This window comes from Aricia agestis, chromosome 2 (genome assembly GCF_905147365.1).
Source record: "Aricia agestis chromosome 2, ilAriAges1.1, whole genome shotgun sequence".
Lineage (NCBI taxonomy): Eukaryota > Metazoa > Arthropoda > Insecta > Lepidoptera > Lycaenidae > Aricia > Aricia agestis.
The window spans coordinates 24,604,151-24,623,694 of NC_056407.1; the positions used below are offsets into that span (position 1 = coordinate 24,604,151).

The window sequence follows — 19,544 nt, forward strand, 5'->3', positions numbered from 1 at the left end:
CGAATAAACAGTGTGGCGTCGATTCCAGACGTCATAAGCTCTGGCCAATATACTGGGCTCATTTTTGGAACATACCCCTTGTAACTATCGCTTTTGATTGGCCAAATTCGATAATAATTAACCAATAAACAAGGCTGTTGAAAATCAAAAACCTTAGATTCTGGCTCAAAGTACTCGTAATTATCACTGCTCCATATATCAAGTACAGCTGACGAGCCAAAAAACATGATTAAGCCGGCCACTAATCACGGACGTGGGCTGAGATTGGATCCAAAAAAACCCGATCCATTAGGAGAGTGGGAATTAATAGAGCGATCAAATTACTCTTTGACTTTGTGTGGACCGGCCAAGAGTGAATTGCCAAAAAGACTGATTGCAATTTTCATTTATGCATAATATACGAATTTTTTGAGTTAAACAACATAATATTATTGTAACAGGTAGAAATAATCTCCGAAATAGTTTTGACGCCATGAAGAGAAGGCATGGAAAATATTTTTATGCGTGATGCTGTGACCAAGAAAATAGAGGGATTCGTTATTTTTATTTACAAGATGAAGTTTTGTGACTGACTGGACATATACTTTAGACTAGGGGTCACCAAATTGCGGACCGCGGTCCGCATCCGGACCGCTCGCGCCGACCCATCGTGTGCGGACCAAGCATATTTGGAGATGAACTTCGTTAAAAACAAATTTCGGCCTCGACTCTCGACTTACTGAAGAACATCTCCAGGATTAAATGTCAATAGCTTGCACCAATTTCACTCCAAACAAGGAACAAAATTGTCACTTTTCATTCCATTGTTAAGGCCCAGTAGTCCCTAAAATTCTGTCTGTCTGACAGTACGAAAATAGACGTTAAGAACATTAAAATAACATTCATATCAGCGCGCCTTGTACAGTGGCGGTTACGCGCTCGCCGCGTGCCTTGATAAACCTTTTGTTTTTAGTATTACACAAATCAAATATATCAAATCGTTTACGTTAGGTTACGACACATATACTACATTTTTTGTTTTTTCTAGAAAGTGTGTAATTTAGCCATAAAATTATTTAATTATGAAAAACAGCGTTATAACAGTCATCTTTGAGATTTTTTTTCTATCGAGCAGAATTTTTCAAATTGTGCACTGATATACCTTTGCGTATAGGAAATTTTGTCAATTTTAAAACGGTACTTATTTTATACTTAAATAATGACATTTCCTTTACTAAAAACGTGTTTTAAAAAACCCATTTTACGTAGTTGCAACAACCACAGCGCCTTAAGTTAATATTTAAAAAATACCTTTGTTTATTAAATATTTTTTACCGACTTCAAAAAAAGGAGGTTATTTTAAATAAAATGTGTGGACCGCGAAGGTCATTTTATTTCTTAAAATGGACCCTGAGCGAAACTAATTGGTTACCCCTGCTTTAGACCATAATAAAATCGTCGTTTACCTAGCTAATTAAATTAGTCGACTAGTAAACCCTATGTACACACTACACAGTATACAACAGTGCTAGTAGGTCCCACGAGATCAGACCTAGGCTACTTCGTTACACGTGCAATACAATGTTTGACTGCATAATTTCCAGTAAGGATATGTCGTATAAACTCTTATATAAATTATAGTGATTCATAAGAATTTTAAAAAATTACCTACATTTAAAATAGTATTTCATGAAGTGTATAGTTTTTTCGTAATTCATCTTTTTGTATCTATATAAAATTAGTCCTTACTAAACCTCAGAAACAAAACACTATTAGTGATCGAAGACACTGATAAACTTAAAAAGTATAAAAAGCAAGTAGGCTTCTTACAGAGTGCAGACTGCAAGTATTATGTCCTTATAACGGTTTTAAGAGTCGGTCGGTCGGTCTAAAGTCTAAACTAAGGTGGTGAAACAGGGGTTGGAAGTTTATCAAAAGTTGTCATTGTTTTTAACACGCTTTTATTAGCTTCACTTGTAACTATGTATGTATGTATGTAAGAAAATCTTGGAATCATAATTTTTATTTATTTTTATTTATTTATTTAAATCAGGCTACGTAGGCCCATACAATATATACCTTAATGACTAACATACATAAAAATTGCTATAAACTTAACAACTACACATTATCACGAATTAACGGCGACGTGTCGCGCGCTTTATTCCGGAGTCTCCCCCGGAACCTTCGGTAAACCACATTAGTCGGCCAGAATTCCTCCGCTTCAAAGGTCGGGAGAAGATGCGTCGGTACTCTCACTACAAAGGAACTGAAGTTGACCTTGTGGCGAGACTGCAGACGCTCGACCCTCAAGTGGAGGGACGTCTTCTTACTGATGTAGTCCACGACGTCTTCGACCTCCATGGACCAGTGCAGGCGGGATATGTACAGGGGCGTCGCGGGGACCTCGCTCCGCAGACGAAGCTCAGGTACATATGGCGCGGTGCCGCGATGGTTGCAGGCGGCGGGCTTCTTCTTCCTTCTCTCCACCAGTATGAAGCCCTCCTCATCGCACCTCCTGCTCTCGTCCTTGCCAGGTCGAGAGGACTTAGCCTTGCGGCTCTTCGTAGCCTTGCGGCTCTCCGTAGTCTTGCGACTCTCCGAAGCCTTACGGCTCTCATTTTTCCCATTTTTATGCGCCAGCGGGGGAGGCGCGGGGCGACCAGCAACAGTCGCGTAATTTTGCTGAGTCGCCTGTGGACTCGGCGTCGGCGCAACCGGGAGGGGAGCGCGAGCGGAGGCGGCAGCGGTGGCGTTCGTTGACCCGTCCGATAATGCTGACGGGCTAAACGTGATCGCCTGTACGCCTCGGCGTCGAGTGACAAATGCGGCGTCAGCTGGTGACCTACATAATGAATTATTACATTTTAGTTGTGATAATTCATTACGTAGATCACTAATGATAGCTTCTGACGCCTGCAATCTACCCCGAACTCCGGTCAGCTCCTCCTTCAGGAACCTGATGTCCTTCAGTAGGCTGACGACGTCGACGTGGTCCAACGTGACGGGCGGCAGCTTGTGCAGCTCTTTAGCCACAAAAGCCGGTACCTCATCTGGATCAGTCTGCTTCAGCAGGGAGATGATTCCTGCACGCTCCTTTCGGTTCCGTCTCTTCGTCGCGACGGCATGTTCGCGCTCTGGCCGAGCGTCTCATACAGCACCTGCTTCCCCTTGCAAATCACCTCACTGGTGAAGGAGGACTTGCAGATCTGCATGATGCTGACCTCGTCCATGGTGTCGATGGCGTGCTGGATAAACGCCAGCAACTCGTTCTACGAGCGCCATGGTCACGTGCAGCGGCAACGTACCGCGCGATTTGCGAAAATATTAATTAAATAATATTTGCGGCGTGTGTAACGTGGAGCACGACCGTTCGCTAGGTCGACACATTACACTTACTTTGACCCACTTTCCGTTCTTCGATTAGGATGACATTTTGCACACGCTTTGAACTCTGATGACAATACATGACTAGCTAAGAAACTTTATTACAAACCCAATATGGCGGCCTCCCCAAGATGGCGGATTGGCTTAGTGCGTGCTAAAAGCGTGTTTTTAGTTTTTTTTAAACAGTTAATTATATTATTGAACGTTGCTTTCAATGTTCAATAATTTATCGAGCCATCACACTGTCTCTTTATTAGATCTTTATCTTATACTTTTTGATCAGCAAACGTTGTATTGTCCATTGCTATTATTTCAAATGTATTCATGGGGTTGTTGTTTATGCCACGATCTCAGATGCTATATAGGTACTTATATGCGCGATTCAGAGCTGTGCATTGTTTGATATTGTTATCATGATACGACGTTATTTTGGGAACACAAAATTTCAACAAAATTGGTACTATCGTTTCAGAAGAGTTTGGCAACAAACGCTGGGACACGAGAATTTTTCACGAAAGATAGGGTGCTGACTGGTAATATAACTCTCTTTTTATAAGAAGTCGTGCATGAAAATGGTTTATTCCGTCCGATAATACAAAATTAACTCACAAAAATTATGAAATTGCAACAATTGTGACAAACAATAAAATACTTTTCGGTGTGTGCACGGAATTAAATTATTCATTTCAGGTGAAATTGAAAACGCTGACAGGAATGTTATTATAGGAAATAATTTACCGTACCGCGGAATGGAAAATTCAGTTATCCATCATTACGACTGGCGGCCTCCGTCTGTCCGTTGATAAATTACAAAAAATACCACAAATAATAGCAGTATTGTACGATATTTTCGTAAGCCTGGAGCTTGCAGCCGGGCGCGGTCGCATCCTAAAGTTTTGAAAGCGAGATCACGAATAGTAATAGGTACAAAACCTACATCGAAATTAAAGACGCACAATACAATTTCTAAGATATTATTTTACAAAGCAAATAAACGCATTACTTTTAAGCGAATTAAATGCCTAATGCGCATCATCTTATGATAATAATATATCTGATCAAGAGCACGTAGTCACTCACAGTTATTGTACACAGAGAGCAGCACGTAACCTGCTGCGGGGCAATGGACAATCTTCTTCAAACTGTTGGGTGTATGAGGATATTTTTGGACCCCAAAAAGACAGTTTTTTGTGATCTACTGTAAGTTGTAACCCATACCTCAGAGGTAAAAATGGCCAGAAATAATCCTCGTGAGGTCAAGGCTGATAATAATGATGGTCCGGATTTAAAGGTAAAATAATATTATAATTTGTTATCGGCGCGAACCACAGATGTCTCCGTCGACGTTGACATGCTGCCAAATAGACCGTAAGCAAGAATTAAAGGTAGGCATTCACGAGCGATCCATATGACTCTCGAGTCTCGGGCCATTGGCTCGATACTCGTCGCGCCGAGCCAAATTCATGGCATTCACGAACACGCTAGCGAGCCGTTCCATTTGGATATGATATTGAAGGTACTGTACCATTTGATCATTTTAAGTGTAGGCACTGACAGCACCGAACGTGTTCTAAATGCAAACTAAAATCAAAATGGAGTCTTTGGCTCCCAAGTAATAAACTATTCACGAACGAGCGAGCCGTATGGCACGACGGCTCGGACAGGACCGTTGGTTTTCTGCATTCACGAGCGCGCCGCGCCAATTGGCTCAGCGCAGTTGCAATTCCATCGGGTCGAGCCGATCCATTTGGACCGACAGTGTTTTCACATTCATGGACGAATTTTGGATCGACAGCGTGCCAAATAGATCGATGGATCGCTCGTGAATGCCGGCCGGCGTGAATACGGGCTTTACCGGCATCATATTATAAGCAAAGGATTTATTTAGTCACAAGCACTAACGATTCTTTTTGTTATCTTTTTCGGATATTTTTTAACGGGTTTTTGCCCACCATACTTTCCCACCGCTGTATCTCTTGTGTCGCCACATCGACAGCGGTATCCAACCACGAATTGATATGATCTTAGTGAGCCAGAGGGACATGCTCAAATTGCTCAAGCTTGGAACCCGCAAAGAAATTAATCATTATTATTTTTAACCGACTTCCAAAAAGGAGGAGGTTATATGTTCGTCTGTTTATATATTTTTTTGTATGTTTAACGATCACTTCGCCGTTTGTGAACCGATTTTCAAGATTTTTCGCTATTGTATCGGGTTTAATCCGAATTTGGTACCATGTTCATAAAAAAGGTGACTTGATGATGGGATCCATAAGACGTAATCGAGGGAATTCCTCGCTATTTATACCAAAAACTCATTTATTTGGATGATATTGTGATTTCGATTCATAATCTGAAGTATTTCAAATGGAAACTTAATAAAGCGATGTTGGATAAATAATGAAGTATTCCAAGTAAATCTTACCAAAAAGTCAGATTTTGCACCAAGGTATTATACCATGGTTCGAAGGTGGTGAACAGATCTTCAGCCTCCTTATAGATACATGTTTAGGGGTTTCGTTGTTGCTTTAAGAATTGAAGGCATATGCTAATGGTAAATTAGTTTAATTAATCATTATCATCGTCTCTATCCTTACATCTTGCAACATCAAATTATGGCTCTATTATTAGTTTTATTAGTGTTTTTCATAGTTTTTTACATCAAGACAGATATATTTACCATTACTCCGCTGTTTGTGGACTGATTACGAAAATTCTATTGTTGTTATACAGGGTATAATCTGAATTTGGTACAATTTTTACGAAGGTGATGATCTGGGATGTATAGGCAATCGAGGGAAATTCCTGAAATTTATAAAAACACACATGGTGGTTAAGATGTTGTTTTTAGTAAATCAAGCATATGTTACAAATAAGTAAAATTTCAGAGGAAGGTGTCTCTGGATCCAAAGGCATTTAACAGAACTCCTGAACCTTTAAACATAAAAGCTTGGAAATTTAAGCATCGCTTAGATAACTGCAAGCATTTACCACAATTTCGCTTACAGTAATATAAACTTCTTTCCTATTGATTATCTACGCATAAAGCCTTGTTATCGTGTAGATAACTAAAACGAGTAAAATTATTATTTTTAACAATAAATTGAACCCGACTTCCAAGGTAAGTTATATGTCAAGTATCTCAGTTCTAGGCTGGTACCGACTTCAAACGAATGAAAATTGAGTACAGAATAAGTTGAGGCTTAGTCGAATTTTGAAAAAAGTATCAATGAAGAATAAGAATTATTTCATACTTTTTAGACCATTTTAAAAATATTGTTTTTATCTTGGAAGTCGGGTTCAATTTTTTATTGAAAAATAATAATTTAACAAAAATTTAACCTGACGTCCAAGGTAAAAACAATAATAAGAATATGAATAGTTAACGTTCGTTATAGTTCGTCTACGCATAAAGCCTTGTGGTCATGTTGATAACTAAAAAGGGTAAAATTATTATTTTTTGATAAAAATTTTAACCCGAATTCCAAGGTAAAAACAATATTCTTAAAATAATCTAAAAAGTATGAAATAATTGTTATTCTTCATAAGTGCCTTTTTCAACTACTTCTGCACCCAATTTTCATTCTTTTGAAGTCGGTACCAGCTCAGAACTGAGCTCCTTGACAAAGAACGTAGCCGGTCCCGACTTCAATTCATAATAATTAAATAAATTTATAAACAGACTAACATCTAACCTCCTCCTTTTTGGAAGTCGGTTAAAAAGAAGATAGGAGGAGTAAGTAGTACCCGAAATTTCATGCATAATGACCTGTATATAACTTTTATGAACAAATATGTACAGTGTAACAAAACGCGTGTAGCTTATGTTTTACCGGAATGTTCAAGAATCTTTCTGAAAATCAACATTTCCGTATAACGTTGCTATCTACGACTGTAGGAATAAAAAATATAATCTTCAAAATATTATGATCTCACAATTTTTTTGTAAGACGTATAGTTTCCGAGATATCGCGAAAATAAAACCCCCGTGGACAAAATCACGTTGAAACATGCGACTTTAACGTTCAGTATAAAAAGCGTCTTGTTGTTACAACCCTGTTTACCAAAGAGACATAATGATAATACCTAGCTCACATAAAATGCAGACAGACTGCAAGAAAACGAGGTAGTTCGGGGCAGACGGAGTTCCATGAATTTCCCTATTATACCCCCAAAGAAAGCCTTTTAACTAAATCCGAAAAGAAATTTAAAAGAAATTCTCTTCTAAATAATTTGCAGGATTTTTACTGAGCAAAAAATAGCCCTGAAAAATGAAAATTAATTATACCCGTGCGCAAATTGTAAGGTTTTATTTTACGTGTGTTATTGGTTATATCCAGGTATTAAGTGAGATAGGGTTGCCAAGTTTTAAAAATTGTAATTAATTTTAAAACGTGTTTTAAACATTATTTTTTTACGTTTTAAATGCTTTATATCAAGAAATATAAATTCTTTTAAAAAGTGGCTGTCACACACGGACAAACAGACAGATAGACAGACATGACGAATATACAAAGGTATCATTTTTTGCCATTTCGCTACGGAAACCCAATAAGTATTCTAATCATTTTATAATTTTTTAGCATAACTAGAAGTAATATAACTGGAGTTACAACAAGTAGGCACTACACTTTATTGTATGTCCGGTACAAAATCTGTAATTGCTACAAAACTGTACATATTAGGTATTATACATGTAATAATATATTATTATGTATTGCAGATGCAATGTTTTTAATTAGTTAATCATATTATGTAACATTTTGTATTATTGGTAATTAGATTTTTTTTACTTTTCTTTTCAAACTTTTTTCAGACATCTTTTCTCAGTTTTTTCATCCCTAATCGTAAATGAGTTTTATCCCGTTCAAGTCGCGGTCGCGGGCAACAAACAAAATGATCATTGTTTTAAATTTTAATGAGCTCCTATTCATAACTCTAATAACTCGGATCTTCTGGAACTGTAGCCTGAAATAAATTGCTTTTCATACAAACGTGTGTGCTGCAGATATTTATTTAAAACTAATAAAATAGAGAGAAGTTTTAAAAAATTGTATAAGGCGATGTTACATATTATTATGTTCTTCATATTTAATACCTTGATCGTGGGAATATGACACAATAGATATTCTATTGTTATGCGGAAGCCGGGTTTTGTGATGGTGACGGTACAGCGGCCAAATCGAGTCGTGATGGAAAGATTGACTAAAATCTAAAGGAACAAAACTAATGATACCGTACCGGTGTAAAGATAAGCGTTTAAGGTGCTTACAAACGATACCATAAAAAGTTATGAGCGTTTAAAATATACAATGTGCGTACAAGACGAGACGGTGCCAAGAACATTATAACACTTACTCATGTCTTTTAGATATATTTGAATGTTCCGAAATATGTACAGTACAGTTGGAAACCAAATTAATATTAGAATTCGATGACACTGTATACAAAAATATACTCGCTATAGATGAGAGGTACTACAAACGTCTCTTGTCACATAATTACATAATTATTTGATATTGAACACATTTTCTTCTTTAAAGACGAATAGATCCGTACTGACTGTACTTGGCACAAACTCTGCCGCAGTAGGATTGAGGCAGAATCATGTTTATATTTGCATATTATGTATTGTGCAGGCACGAATAGTAGTACTTGTTAAAAATTGCCTTGTCTAAACTCTAAACGCTGCCATATAAAATACGAAATCCTTGAGAGCTCGCCCCGAGCTAGAAGCGACACTTTGGGGTGAAATATTTTGTGCTGTCACAGAAATACAGCGTGTACCTGTGTAAAACTAATATTTGTGTGTGAAAGTTACATGAATTGATGCGATTTTTAACCCCCGACAAAAAAGAGGGGTTTTATATTATAAGTTTGACGTGTCTCTCTATTTGTCTGTCTGTGTGTGTGCTTGTACAATTATCTATTCTGTGGTGTGTGACTGTGTGTTGAAAGTTGAATTGAAGATGCCGTCTTGTTTGAAAGCTAAAATTATCGAGCGTGTTCTTAACAATAGTTCATTATCATCAGCCCGTTCAGCGCTGAAAATGTTGAATTTATCGACTTAAATTTTTTAATCGGGCGTAATTTTTAAATTTCTTAATTTAACGTTATTATTGACATATTTACGTTGGTACCAACTTATTTATTTTTATGAAGGACATTCACCTAGCACATATACCCACCAATGCTACTTCTGTGAGCTAGGATCGACAGCGGGCCGGTAACCAACCAGAAATATCCTTTGATATGATCTCTGGATGACCGAGGGACATACTAAAATAGTAAGAGTACACTGTAGTTAATTTAAATATCGACAAAAAGTCACTTGACAGAACCATTAACTTCCCAGTGTTTTCAATTATTATCTACAAGGTGTGACAAAACTAAGTAATAATACTTTATGGTGTGTATATATTGTCCCTTATATAGAGTTCACTGTGAAAATAGCAGCGCTGCAAGGCCAATTTTGTTTTTTTGTGATTTGTTTGGGCAAGCGCCCACGCATCATTAAATTTTTCATACAAAGGTGAAAAACTCTTACTCTTTCAGCACTGCTATTTTCACAGCGGACTCTATATAGGGGACCCATTATAGTTTATACTACTTGTTGGCGACTGGCTGGACAGACCATTCTGTTTTTAAATATTGTATTTTTTACTTTTCTATGTCACATTTTTTCCTTTTGACGTCTTTACTGTTTTTGTGATTTAGTCTATCTTGGAACATTACAGTTGTCGCTTCACTTGGTGTTATCATTTGGTAGTTACAGTTTTCCTCATCTTCGTATCATACAGTCCATCTCTCCCGTCGTTATCATTTGGTCCTTCTTCGCTGTAATTTAGAACCATTATTTTGTCTTCATCGTAGTTTTAAAATCGTCTTAGTTCTAGTTCATTGTCGCCTTAGCGTAGTACTATCATTAATGCGTTGTAGTATCACCTTATTTCACTTTATTTGTAGTATCCTTCTCTTCACCGTAGCTTATTTTCGTCATTTACTTCACATTACATTTTAATCTTTCGTTTGCGCATTTTTTTTAGAACTTCATCATGTTGACGCGTTCTAAGAGTTCTAGAAAATCCATCGCAGAAGCGGCAACTGCCGAAGCCGAGCAAACCCAGTGCAGTGATCGTTCGCTTCACGACGTTCGCCTGGTTTCGAACACTGGTTCCGAGATTGACCCGGCATCGTTGGCTGGGAGAGTCTTACAGCCCACAGACACAGCGCCTTCCAGCGCGTCGCCAGGGCCCGAGGCAGACGACCATCCCAGCCGGCGCCGAACAGGGGAGGCTTTCTTTCAAAGCACTAACGCGAGTTCTTGCAGTGGTCGAACCGGAAACGAGCGCACGCAGTCTTCGCGCTCTTCAGCAGCCGTAAGGGCAGAAAGGTTGGCCCTGGAGGCGGAGTGCACGCGGCAGCAACTGAAGAGGCAGCGCGAGCTCTCACAACGCGACGCCGAGCGCGAGCGCGAACTCGCGCGCCTAGAGGCCGAACGCGAGCGCGAACTCGCGCGCCTGGAGGCCGAGGTCGAGCAAGCGGAGCTTCGTGCGAAGCTTGCCGCATCGGAGCTAAAAGATAAGTCTCGTTGTAGTTCTTACTCTAGTTTACGACGTACCGCGTCATGGGTACGCGGGCAAAACATGGCAATTGCAGGTGACAGGCCAGGTAGAACCCCAGCTGTGACTTTGGGAAGCACCCAAGGTCCACCCGTACAGCTGGCGGATCTGACCTTCGAGGCCTTGTCACCACGTGCTACCCTTGCCCACCCACACAAATGCCAACCCTTGCCCACCCACACAAATGACGGGTACTAACGGAGGACTACCGAGAGCTGATTCATCGTCCGAACCGATCGCTCGACTCGCCCAAGCCATCAATGCTCTCGCCGACCGCCCTAAAAGACCCGAACTGGTCCCCTTTGCTGGTGAATTAAGCCAATGGCTTGCCTTTAAATCCAGTTACGATAGAAGTAACGCAAATTTTTCCGCAGCGGAAAACATTTCGCGGCTGCAAAACGCGATTCGCGGACCCGCCTACCACTCCGTGGCGTCCTTGCTGTGGACGTCTCTTGACCCTCAGGAGATTATCGACGCCCTGCAGCAGACATACGCCCGGCCGGAAATTCTGGTGGCCCGAGAAATCTCGGACATACGAGGCAGTCCTAAGATAAGTACCCCTGAACATTTAAATGCACTTGCGAACAAACTGCGAAACTTAATTAGTACAATCAAAATTTTAAATCAAAATGACTACTTGTACTCGCCCGAGCTTTTCCGCTCTATTCTATTAAAACTAAACGAGCATACGAGGTCTCGATTTACCGACTTTGCCGCCGCTTGTATGCCTTCGTCTCAAAATATGACAAAATTGGAGACGTTGTCAAAATTTCTTTTAGCGGAGGCGGACAAACAACTTAAATATAACTTTGTATTCGATATTGTTAACGTGACGCCCAGGCCGCCTGTTTATACTATGCACAAAACCTTTCCCAAACGAGTTGAGTCGGTACACGCAACAACGTCCGGCAACTCCGTACCCACTTGTAGTTTTTGCAAGAAAGGACAACACCTCATAAGAGCGTGTCAACCATTCCTTTCTCTATCGGTAAGCGACAGGTGGCAGTGGGTAAAAGACTCAAAAGCGTGTTATCGATGTCTTAAAACTTACCCACACTCGTGGAATAACTGCCGCGGAACTAAACGCTGCGGGGTCGACGGATGTCTCAGACGACACCACGCACTACTTCATGGCCAAACTGACATTACATTACGCGCACCGGCCGACGTGCAGGTAACCAATACCAGTACCGACGTTCAAAGTGCCGTCACAAGCGCCACCATACGTAACAGTAGCGAAACAGAAGCACCGCTACAGATATCTAATACTGACCTCCCACAATTTCCAGAAACTCCGCAGCCCGTCAACTTCCCGCGCGGCCTTCTTAAAATCATTGCGGTCACTATTGAGGGCCCCGACGGCGAGTATGAGACGACGGCACTACTGGACGAGGGCAGTACCGCGACGCTCATCGACAGCGAAGTAGCGACTCGTATCGGTGCTGTTCCCATCCGACAGGAGCGGGTCAGGTTAGAGGGGGTTGGCGATATGTCGAAGGTCGTGGACGTAAGTTATGTCAACTTCTACATCCGTGGTCGCAATAAAACCGAACGACACCTTGTCGAAAACGCAAGGGCCATTAAGCCCCTTAATTTACGGGTGCGTAACGATAAAGTGAACGTGGTAAATTACGACCACTTGGCGGCTTTGTCCACCGACCTGACGACAAGCAGCGACCCCCCTTCCATACTTATCGGTGCCCCTGACTGGCATTTGACAGTCAGCCGTGAGGTGCGTTGTGGACGGAAAAATGAACCTGTCGCCTCGAGAACCCTCTTAGGGTGGGTACTCCACGGTGCCTCGTCTAACTCTTCCAAGCCAATGCAATTCGTGAACCAGCTCAACGTTCACCAGCACTGCGACGAGTTGGACGCCTTGATTAAAAGTCAATACGATATTGACTCTTTAGGCATTACAAAAAGCCTACCTCGCCAGAGCGTCGACGATGCACGCGCCGTCAGTATCATTGACGAGTCGGCTCGACGACTGGCGGATGGCAGGTTTGAAGTCGCTTTACCCTGGAAGGAGCACTTACCAAACGTTGTACCCGATAGTTACCCACAAGCGTTGTCCCGCCTTAAGGCTCTTGAAAGGCAAATGTCAAAGGACCCAAAGTTTGAAGTAGCGTTTAGAAAATTTATTACGGATATTCTATCTAAAGGATATGCCGAGGAATGCGAACCTAGTACCTACCACGGAAGCGACCAGCATCGTAGTCGCGTCCGCTGGTACCTACCTATATTTGGTGTCTTCCATCCGCAGAAAAAGAAGCTGAGAGCCGTTCACGATGCTGCCGCTACGACACGAGGTGTCAGTTTGAACAGCATGTTGTTACAGGGCCCGGACCTCCTGCGATCTTTGATAGATATACTATTCAGGTTTAGAGAAGGGCCCGTAGCTTTAAATGCGGATATAAAGGAGATGTTTCCCCAGATTAAAATAAGTCCTAAAGATAGGGACGCTCAGCGCTTTCTCTGGCGGTCAAACGGAGTGGTACGCGAGTATCGTATGTCGTCGATGATCTTTGGCGCCGTTTGTAGCCCTTTTATAGCGCTCCACCTTAAAGATAAAAACGCTAAAGAATTTCAATCGACTCACCCAGAAGCCTGCAGCGCCATCTTAAACGATCACTACATGGACGACTACCTATCTAGCCATTTTAACATCGCTGACGCAGCACGAATAGCTTCGGAGATAGTCATGGTTCACAAAAATTGCCAATTCGAAATGCGATCCTGGATCTCCAACGTACCAGACGCATTATCTAAAATTCCAAAAGAACTCCGAAGCGATTGTGATGACGTCTACTTACCCTCTAACAAGGAAGTAGGCGTTCTTGGCGTCAAATGGAATCCCGCCCGAGACACTCTCACCTTTCGGGCGACCACTGAAACGACTGACGAAGCCATTACCAAACGAATTGTTCTCTCAAATGTGATGAAGCTGTACGACCCTTTAGGTCTTCTCATGCCCATCACAATTTGGGGACGCATTCTTATACAAAAATTATGGCGCGAAGGCGTCGGTTGGGATACGCTACTGCCAAGTAAGTACGTAGAAGAATATAAAGCATGGTGTAAACTCCTAAGGGAAGCCTCCTCTATAGAGGTGCCACGATGCTACCTTCTCAACCTGGAGCGGAGTGACATTCAACTTCATGTCATTTCGGACGGTGGAGAACAAGCATACGCCTGTGTCGCCTTCTGGCGCGTGATGTACACAGATGGCACCGTGTCTGTAGCCCTAATCGGTAGTAAAGCGCGAGTGGCGCCACTGAAGCCGTTATCGATACCCCGATTAGAGCTACAAGCAGCGCTAATTGCATCACGTTTCTCGCAAACAATTAAAAGTGCCCACCGTCTAAAACCGTCGCGGACAATATTTTGGACGGATTCCACTACAGTTTTGAAGTGGATTAGGAGTGACGCGCGTAATTTTAAGCCCTTCGTAGCGCATAGGTTGGGAGAGATAGCGGAACTCTCCAACCCGTCTGATTGGAGATGGCTCCCTACCTCTCTCAACGTGGCTGACGATGCCACGAAGCCCAAAGTTTTGAAACTCGAGGCTAACCATAGATGGTTTTCTGGCCCGTCTTTCCTTTTGCAGACTGAGGACTTTTGGCCAAAGGAAACGCAAGCCAATACCGCGAACCTTTCAGATTCCGAATTAAAGCCAGAAATTGTTGGTCTTCTTACCGAAGAACCTTTTTCAAAATTCCCAGTGCCCGATCCGAGACGTTTTAGTAGTTGGCTGCGCCTTCTGCGATCCACTGCACGCGTTTATCAATTTGCTAGATTGTTTATGTCCAAAATAACTCGTTCGGCTGATCTTAATTCTTCAATTTTCATGTCCATAGGTCCAGGGAGCACCACGTCCCTTCTTCAACTTCTAGAGTCCGACCTCGCCTGGGCGGAGAAGACATTATTGAGATACTCGCAATGGGATTGCTTCGCCGAAGAAATCACACACCTGCGGGCCTCGCTGCCCCTCCCCAAAGCCAGCCGAATAGCGTCTCTCTGTGCGTTCCTGGACAAAGATAACCTCCTGCGGGCGGACACCCGCATCAAATTGGCATTAACGGCTACCGAAGACGTAAAAGCCCCAATAATATTGGACGGTCGGAGCCACATCGTGCGATTATTAATAATGGAACTCCACGTAAAGATGGGACACGGGTTTGACGAAACTGTTCTCAACGAGCTTCGACAAAGATTCCGAATTATTAACGCTAGAAAAACCATTAAAAGCGTCTCGAGCTCTTGCGCTGGGTGTCGAAGATTTAAGGGTCGCCCGGTCCTACCACCAACTGGAGACCTGCCCCTGGAGAGGCTGAACCACCACACAAGACCATTCACGTTCACTGGCCTAGACTATTTTGGTCCGTTCGCCGTAGCTGTGGGCCGTCGACAAGAAAAAAGGTACGTCGCCCTTTTCACATGCCTAGTCACGAGGGCTATACACCTGGAAGTGGTTACAACGTTATCTGCCGACGCCGCAATATCGAGCCTAAGGCGGTTCATCGCTCGAAGAGGATCGCCCAAGCAGATCCTCTCTGACAACGGAACGAATTTTGTCGGTGCAAGCAAAGAAATGAGAAAACTCCACGGTGGCCCCGTTATTGACTTCGCTACGAATGGAAGAATACGATGGCGCTTCATCCCCCCGGCCGCGCCTTTTATGGGGGGGGCCTGGGAACGGTTAGTGCGCACCGTGAAGAACGCGCTCAAGACAACTCTCAAAAACAGGTCCCTCCCCAAAGAGGACACATTCAGAACATTGCTCTTAGAGGCTGAGGCAATCGTCAACTCCCGGCCACTGACGTACGTCCCCACGGCGACCGACGCTCCGGAAGCGATAACACCATTCCACTTTCTAATAGGCACGTCATCGGTGGTTCCTTGGACTAACGACCTGACAGATGGGGAGTTTTCACAACGCCAGGAGTGGCGGAAGGCACTTCGGCTGGCGGACCACTTCTGGGCTCGATGGCTGCGGGAGTACCTGCCAACGCTGAGAGAGAAACTGAAGGAGTCCCAACCGTATCAAGACATAAAGGAGGGGGACGTGGTGCTGATCGTGGACCCTACCCTTCCGCGCGGCTTGTGGCCGCTAGCTAGGGTCTCGAGGACGTACCCCGGTCAGGACGGTCGAGTCCGCGTAGCGGACCTCCTCACAAAGGGAGGTACGCTGCGCCGACCGGCTAGAAAATTAATTGTACTGGAGGCCCAGCCAGTCGCCACCGAGTTTTAGTGTCCCACTGGGGGCGGGTATGTTGGCGACTGGCTGGACAGACCATTCTGTTTTTAAATATTGTATTTTTTACTTTTCTATGTCACATTTTTTCCTTTTGACGTCTTTACTGTTTTTGTGATTTAGTCTATCTTGGAACATTACAGTTGTCGCTTCACTTGGTGTTATCATTTGGTAGTTACAGTTTTCCTCATCTTCGTATCATACAGTCCATCTCTCCCGTCGTTATCACTACTATTATATTATAATTGTCACAGAATTGAACAATAAAAATTTATCTTATATTATATTCTGTGCCCGTACACACCATACAGAATTATCACTTAGTTTAGTTTGGAATGATTGAAATACACCCTGTATTTCAATCAATTCAAAGCCTGTATAATTTGGCGGAAAAGTTTCTTCACATTTTATACGAAAATTCAAAAGGTATTTTATAAAGTTTATTTACAATTGACTAAAGTATATATTATGTGCCATTTTGTTCGATAACTTTTAGCCATTTTGTTGGTAGGGACATGATCCCATTGCAATAGAAATGTTGGGGTTTTTGATAAAAAAAACTGCGAAAAGTGGTTTTGGCAGTCCTCTTGTGATGTCAATCTGCCTAAGGAATTCTGCAGCAACCGTAACAGGTGGAAATCTGAATCTGAAAAGATCAGGACTATACGGCGGTTGCATTAACACCTTCCAGCCAAACTCCCGTAATTTTTGCTGAGTGGCTAAAGATGTGTGAGGTCTAGTGTTATCATGGTAAAAAACCACACCCCTTACGTTGATTAATTCCCGCCGCTTTCTCTCAACTTCTTTCTTTAATCTCATCAGTTGTTCGCGGTACAGTTCAGAATGGTTCGGTTTCATTACGTCGTAATAAAGAATCACAAAGAGTACACGGTTCATTAGGTTTCTTTCAGTGAGCTCATGAGGCACCTATATATCGAGCTCTTAATATTTTGTGTACCCAGCTTTTTTCAAATGCGCCAAAATCATTTAGTGGTCAATCCCCAGTTCTTCAGCTATATTGTTACTACTAATATGCCGGTCTAGCTCCACTTTTTAAAAAATAGCATCAGTTTTGTCCGTAACAGGGCGACCAAAGCGAAGTGCATCTTTGATATCAAAATAAAAAAAAAATCACAATTTTTTTTCGCGGCTTGTGTTACATTTTTTACTTTTTTGTAATAAAATTTTAAAATATATCGAATTTCTTCATTAGAATCACTCATTTTATTTAACAATAAGAAAAACAAATGAAAATCTCATATTTACCTAATTTGAATTTGGAATTGTGTTCTGTAAAATTAAAACTTTTTAATGATACCAAAGTCAGCCAGATACAATCGGTATAGCCCAAGAGATATTATGACAAGTTCATACATACTATAATGCGAAAAGACTTTTTCCCTGACCTATTATTATATTTCTGTTGTAGATCATACAACATTACAATCCAATTTTAAATTCGATAATGGCATCTCCCGTCAGCCACAGTAAGTATCACAATAAGGTGAAATTGCTACAAACCAACTCCACATTCTTTTAACTTAAAGCAGATGGCCGCTGCCTTCTAATGAGGACTCGAGCACAATACAAAAATATAAAGTAGAGTAACTCAGTCGTGTTTTTCAAGTCAAGGTTTTACAAAATTAAATAAAAAATTAAACACGCCCGCGAGTCGTGACGTAACTGCAAAGCATTACACTCTGAAGTTATCGGAAATCACTCTTATGCGTGCGTACACCGATGCAAGCGGTCTAATAAATAACCTCCTCCTTTTTGGAAGTCGGTTAAAAATGTACAACTGTATACATTTATTCTGTAGTTCGAGGGTAGTCCGACCACGTTCTACTCAAAATGTTCTTTTTATTTTATTTATTTACCGCGACACCTGCTACAGTTCCGAGCTTAGATTTTGTACAACATAATCCACTGAGTACCCCGTTATAATGTGAATATTATGCGCAAATAGTTACAACACCGAGGGACCTATAGTGTTATATTAAATTTAGACGAAGAAGTTTTATTTTTGTAATAACTCACGAATATTAAAGAGGTTGATGACACAATGTTTGGTCCTTGTCTGTCGACCGACTTTTCTCACGTAACAGACAAAGTACGTAATTATTATTATTACGAAAACATTCTATAACTATTACTTCTAATTATAAGTTTTATCTCCAAAAATACAGCAATACTCTCCAGCTGAACCCTAGGCTATTTTTTTATTATCCCTTAGAGCTCGCGCGCTGTAAACGGCTTTTTCGCAATAAAGCTCTAAGTTTTCACACAAAGAATTCTCAACTCCAACACGGATGCTATGTAAATACTGTTTGGCCATAGACAAGCCTCAGAAGGGTCTGAATTAATGAAACCGGGCAAAAGTTGTGTAGTAAATAGTCCGTTATTTGAAAACTTTGCCGCCCTAACAGATACTATAGCGATGCGTTTTATAGAAAAATTGAGATGACGCACCTGTGAATACACTACACTAATATACTTCACACTAATATTATGGTAAAGGCAAAAGGTAGTAAGTAAGATACAATTCACACTAATATCATAAAGGTTTGGAAGTGTGTTTGTGTGTGTGCGTAGGTGTTTGTTACGTTTTTAATTTGGAAGTGTGTTTTTCTTAAAATCTATTCAATAATAAAACACTTTTTATTTATTTATTTATAGTTTGACGAAGTAGTCACTTGGAATTGAAATTTTATCAAAATGTGGCATGTCGGTGGTTAACTGCAGTCTACAGTAAAATATAGGCTAGTTTTGTACCTCTTTCTAAAATATGTTTTGCCGTGGATTTTTTTTTGAAAAATATTGTAATACTCAGGGAGAGCTCTAGAACAATTTTTTTATTACTATCAAGCTAATTTTTTGTAAGTAGCTTCATTTTGATCAGACAAACAACATTTTTATTTGTGAAAAATCTTGAAAGTGGTAGCTAACACAGATAGAAAGGAGTTCATACTTTGATTTGAACGTCCTAAAATATGCATTGTTCTATTTGTAGAGAGTAACATTGTCCTACAAATATAAACAACCATATTTTAGGACCATCAAATCAAAGTACGAAATCCTTTCTATCTCTGTTAGCTACCACTTTCAGCAGTTCTGTAAACGGTCTGATTAAAAATTTAACACAAAATCATGCAGATAACTTTAAGAGGTGCGCTTAGCCTGTAAGTTTAAATATTGCATGTTTTCAGTATAATTGTGTCAATCCAATATGTGTACCTACCTATTATTATGTTCAATAAAGAATTTTGAAAAGCAAGCTACCACTTTCAAGATTTTTAGCAGAT

At 41.2% G+C, this 19,544-nt stretch overlaps 1 protein-coding gene across 1 annotated transcript; it reads left to right on the plus strand.

Annotated features, from left to right (window-relative positions):
* The first annotated feature begins 11,172 nt into the window (after positions 1-11,172).
* On the plus strand, positions 11,173-16,239 carry LOC121739712. The gene is made up of 3 exons (XM_042132249.1): positions 11,173-11,296; positions 11,363-11,542; positions 12,278-16,239. Exons 1-3 carry the CDS (start codon positions 11,173-11,175, stop codon positions 16,237-16,239), a joined length of 4,266 nt encoding a protein of 1,421 aa, XP_041988183.1.
* The last annotated feature ends 3,305 nt before the right edge of the window (positions 16,240-19,544 follow it).

Excerpts from the sequence above, each read along its gene's own strand:
- LOC121739712 (XM_042132249.1), top strand. The coding sequence starts at position 11,173 with ATGACGGGTACTAACGGAGGACTACCGAGAGCTGATTCATCGTCCGAA. Across the intron at positions 11,297-11,362 it reads CGAACTGGTCCCCTTTGCTG|CGGAAAACATTTCGCGGCTG; the intron begins GTGAATTAAGCC and ends ATTTTTCCGCAG. Across the intron at positions 11,543-12,277 it reads ACGAGGCAGTCCTAAGATAA|AAACTCCGCAGCCCGTCAAC; the intron begins GTACCCCTGAAC and ends CACAATTTCCAG.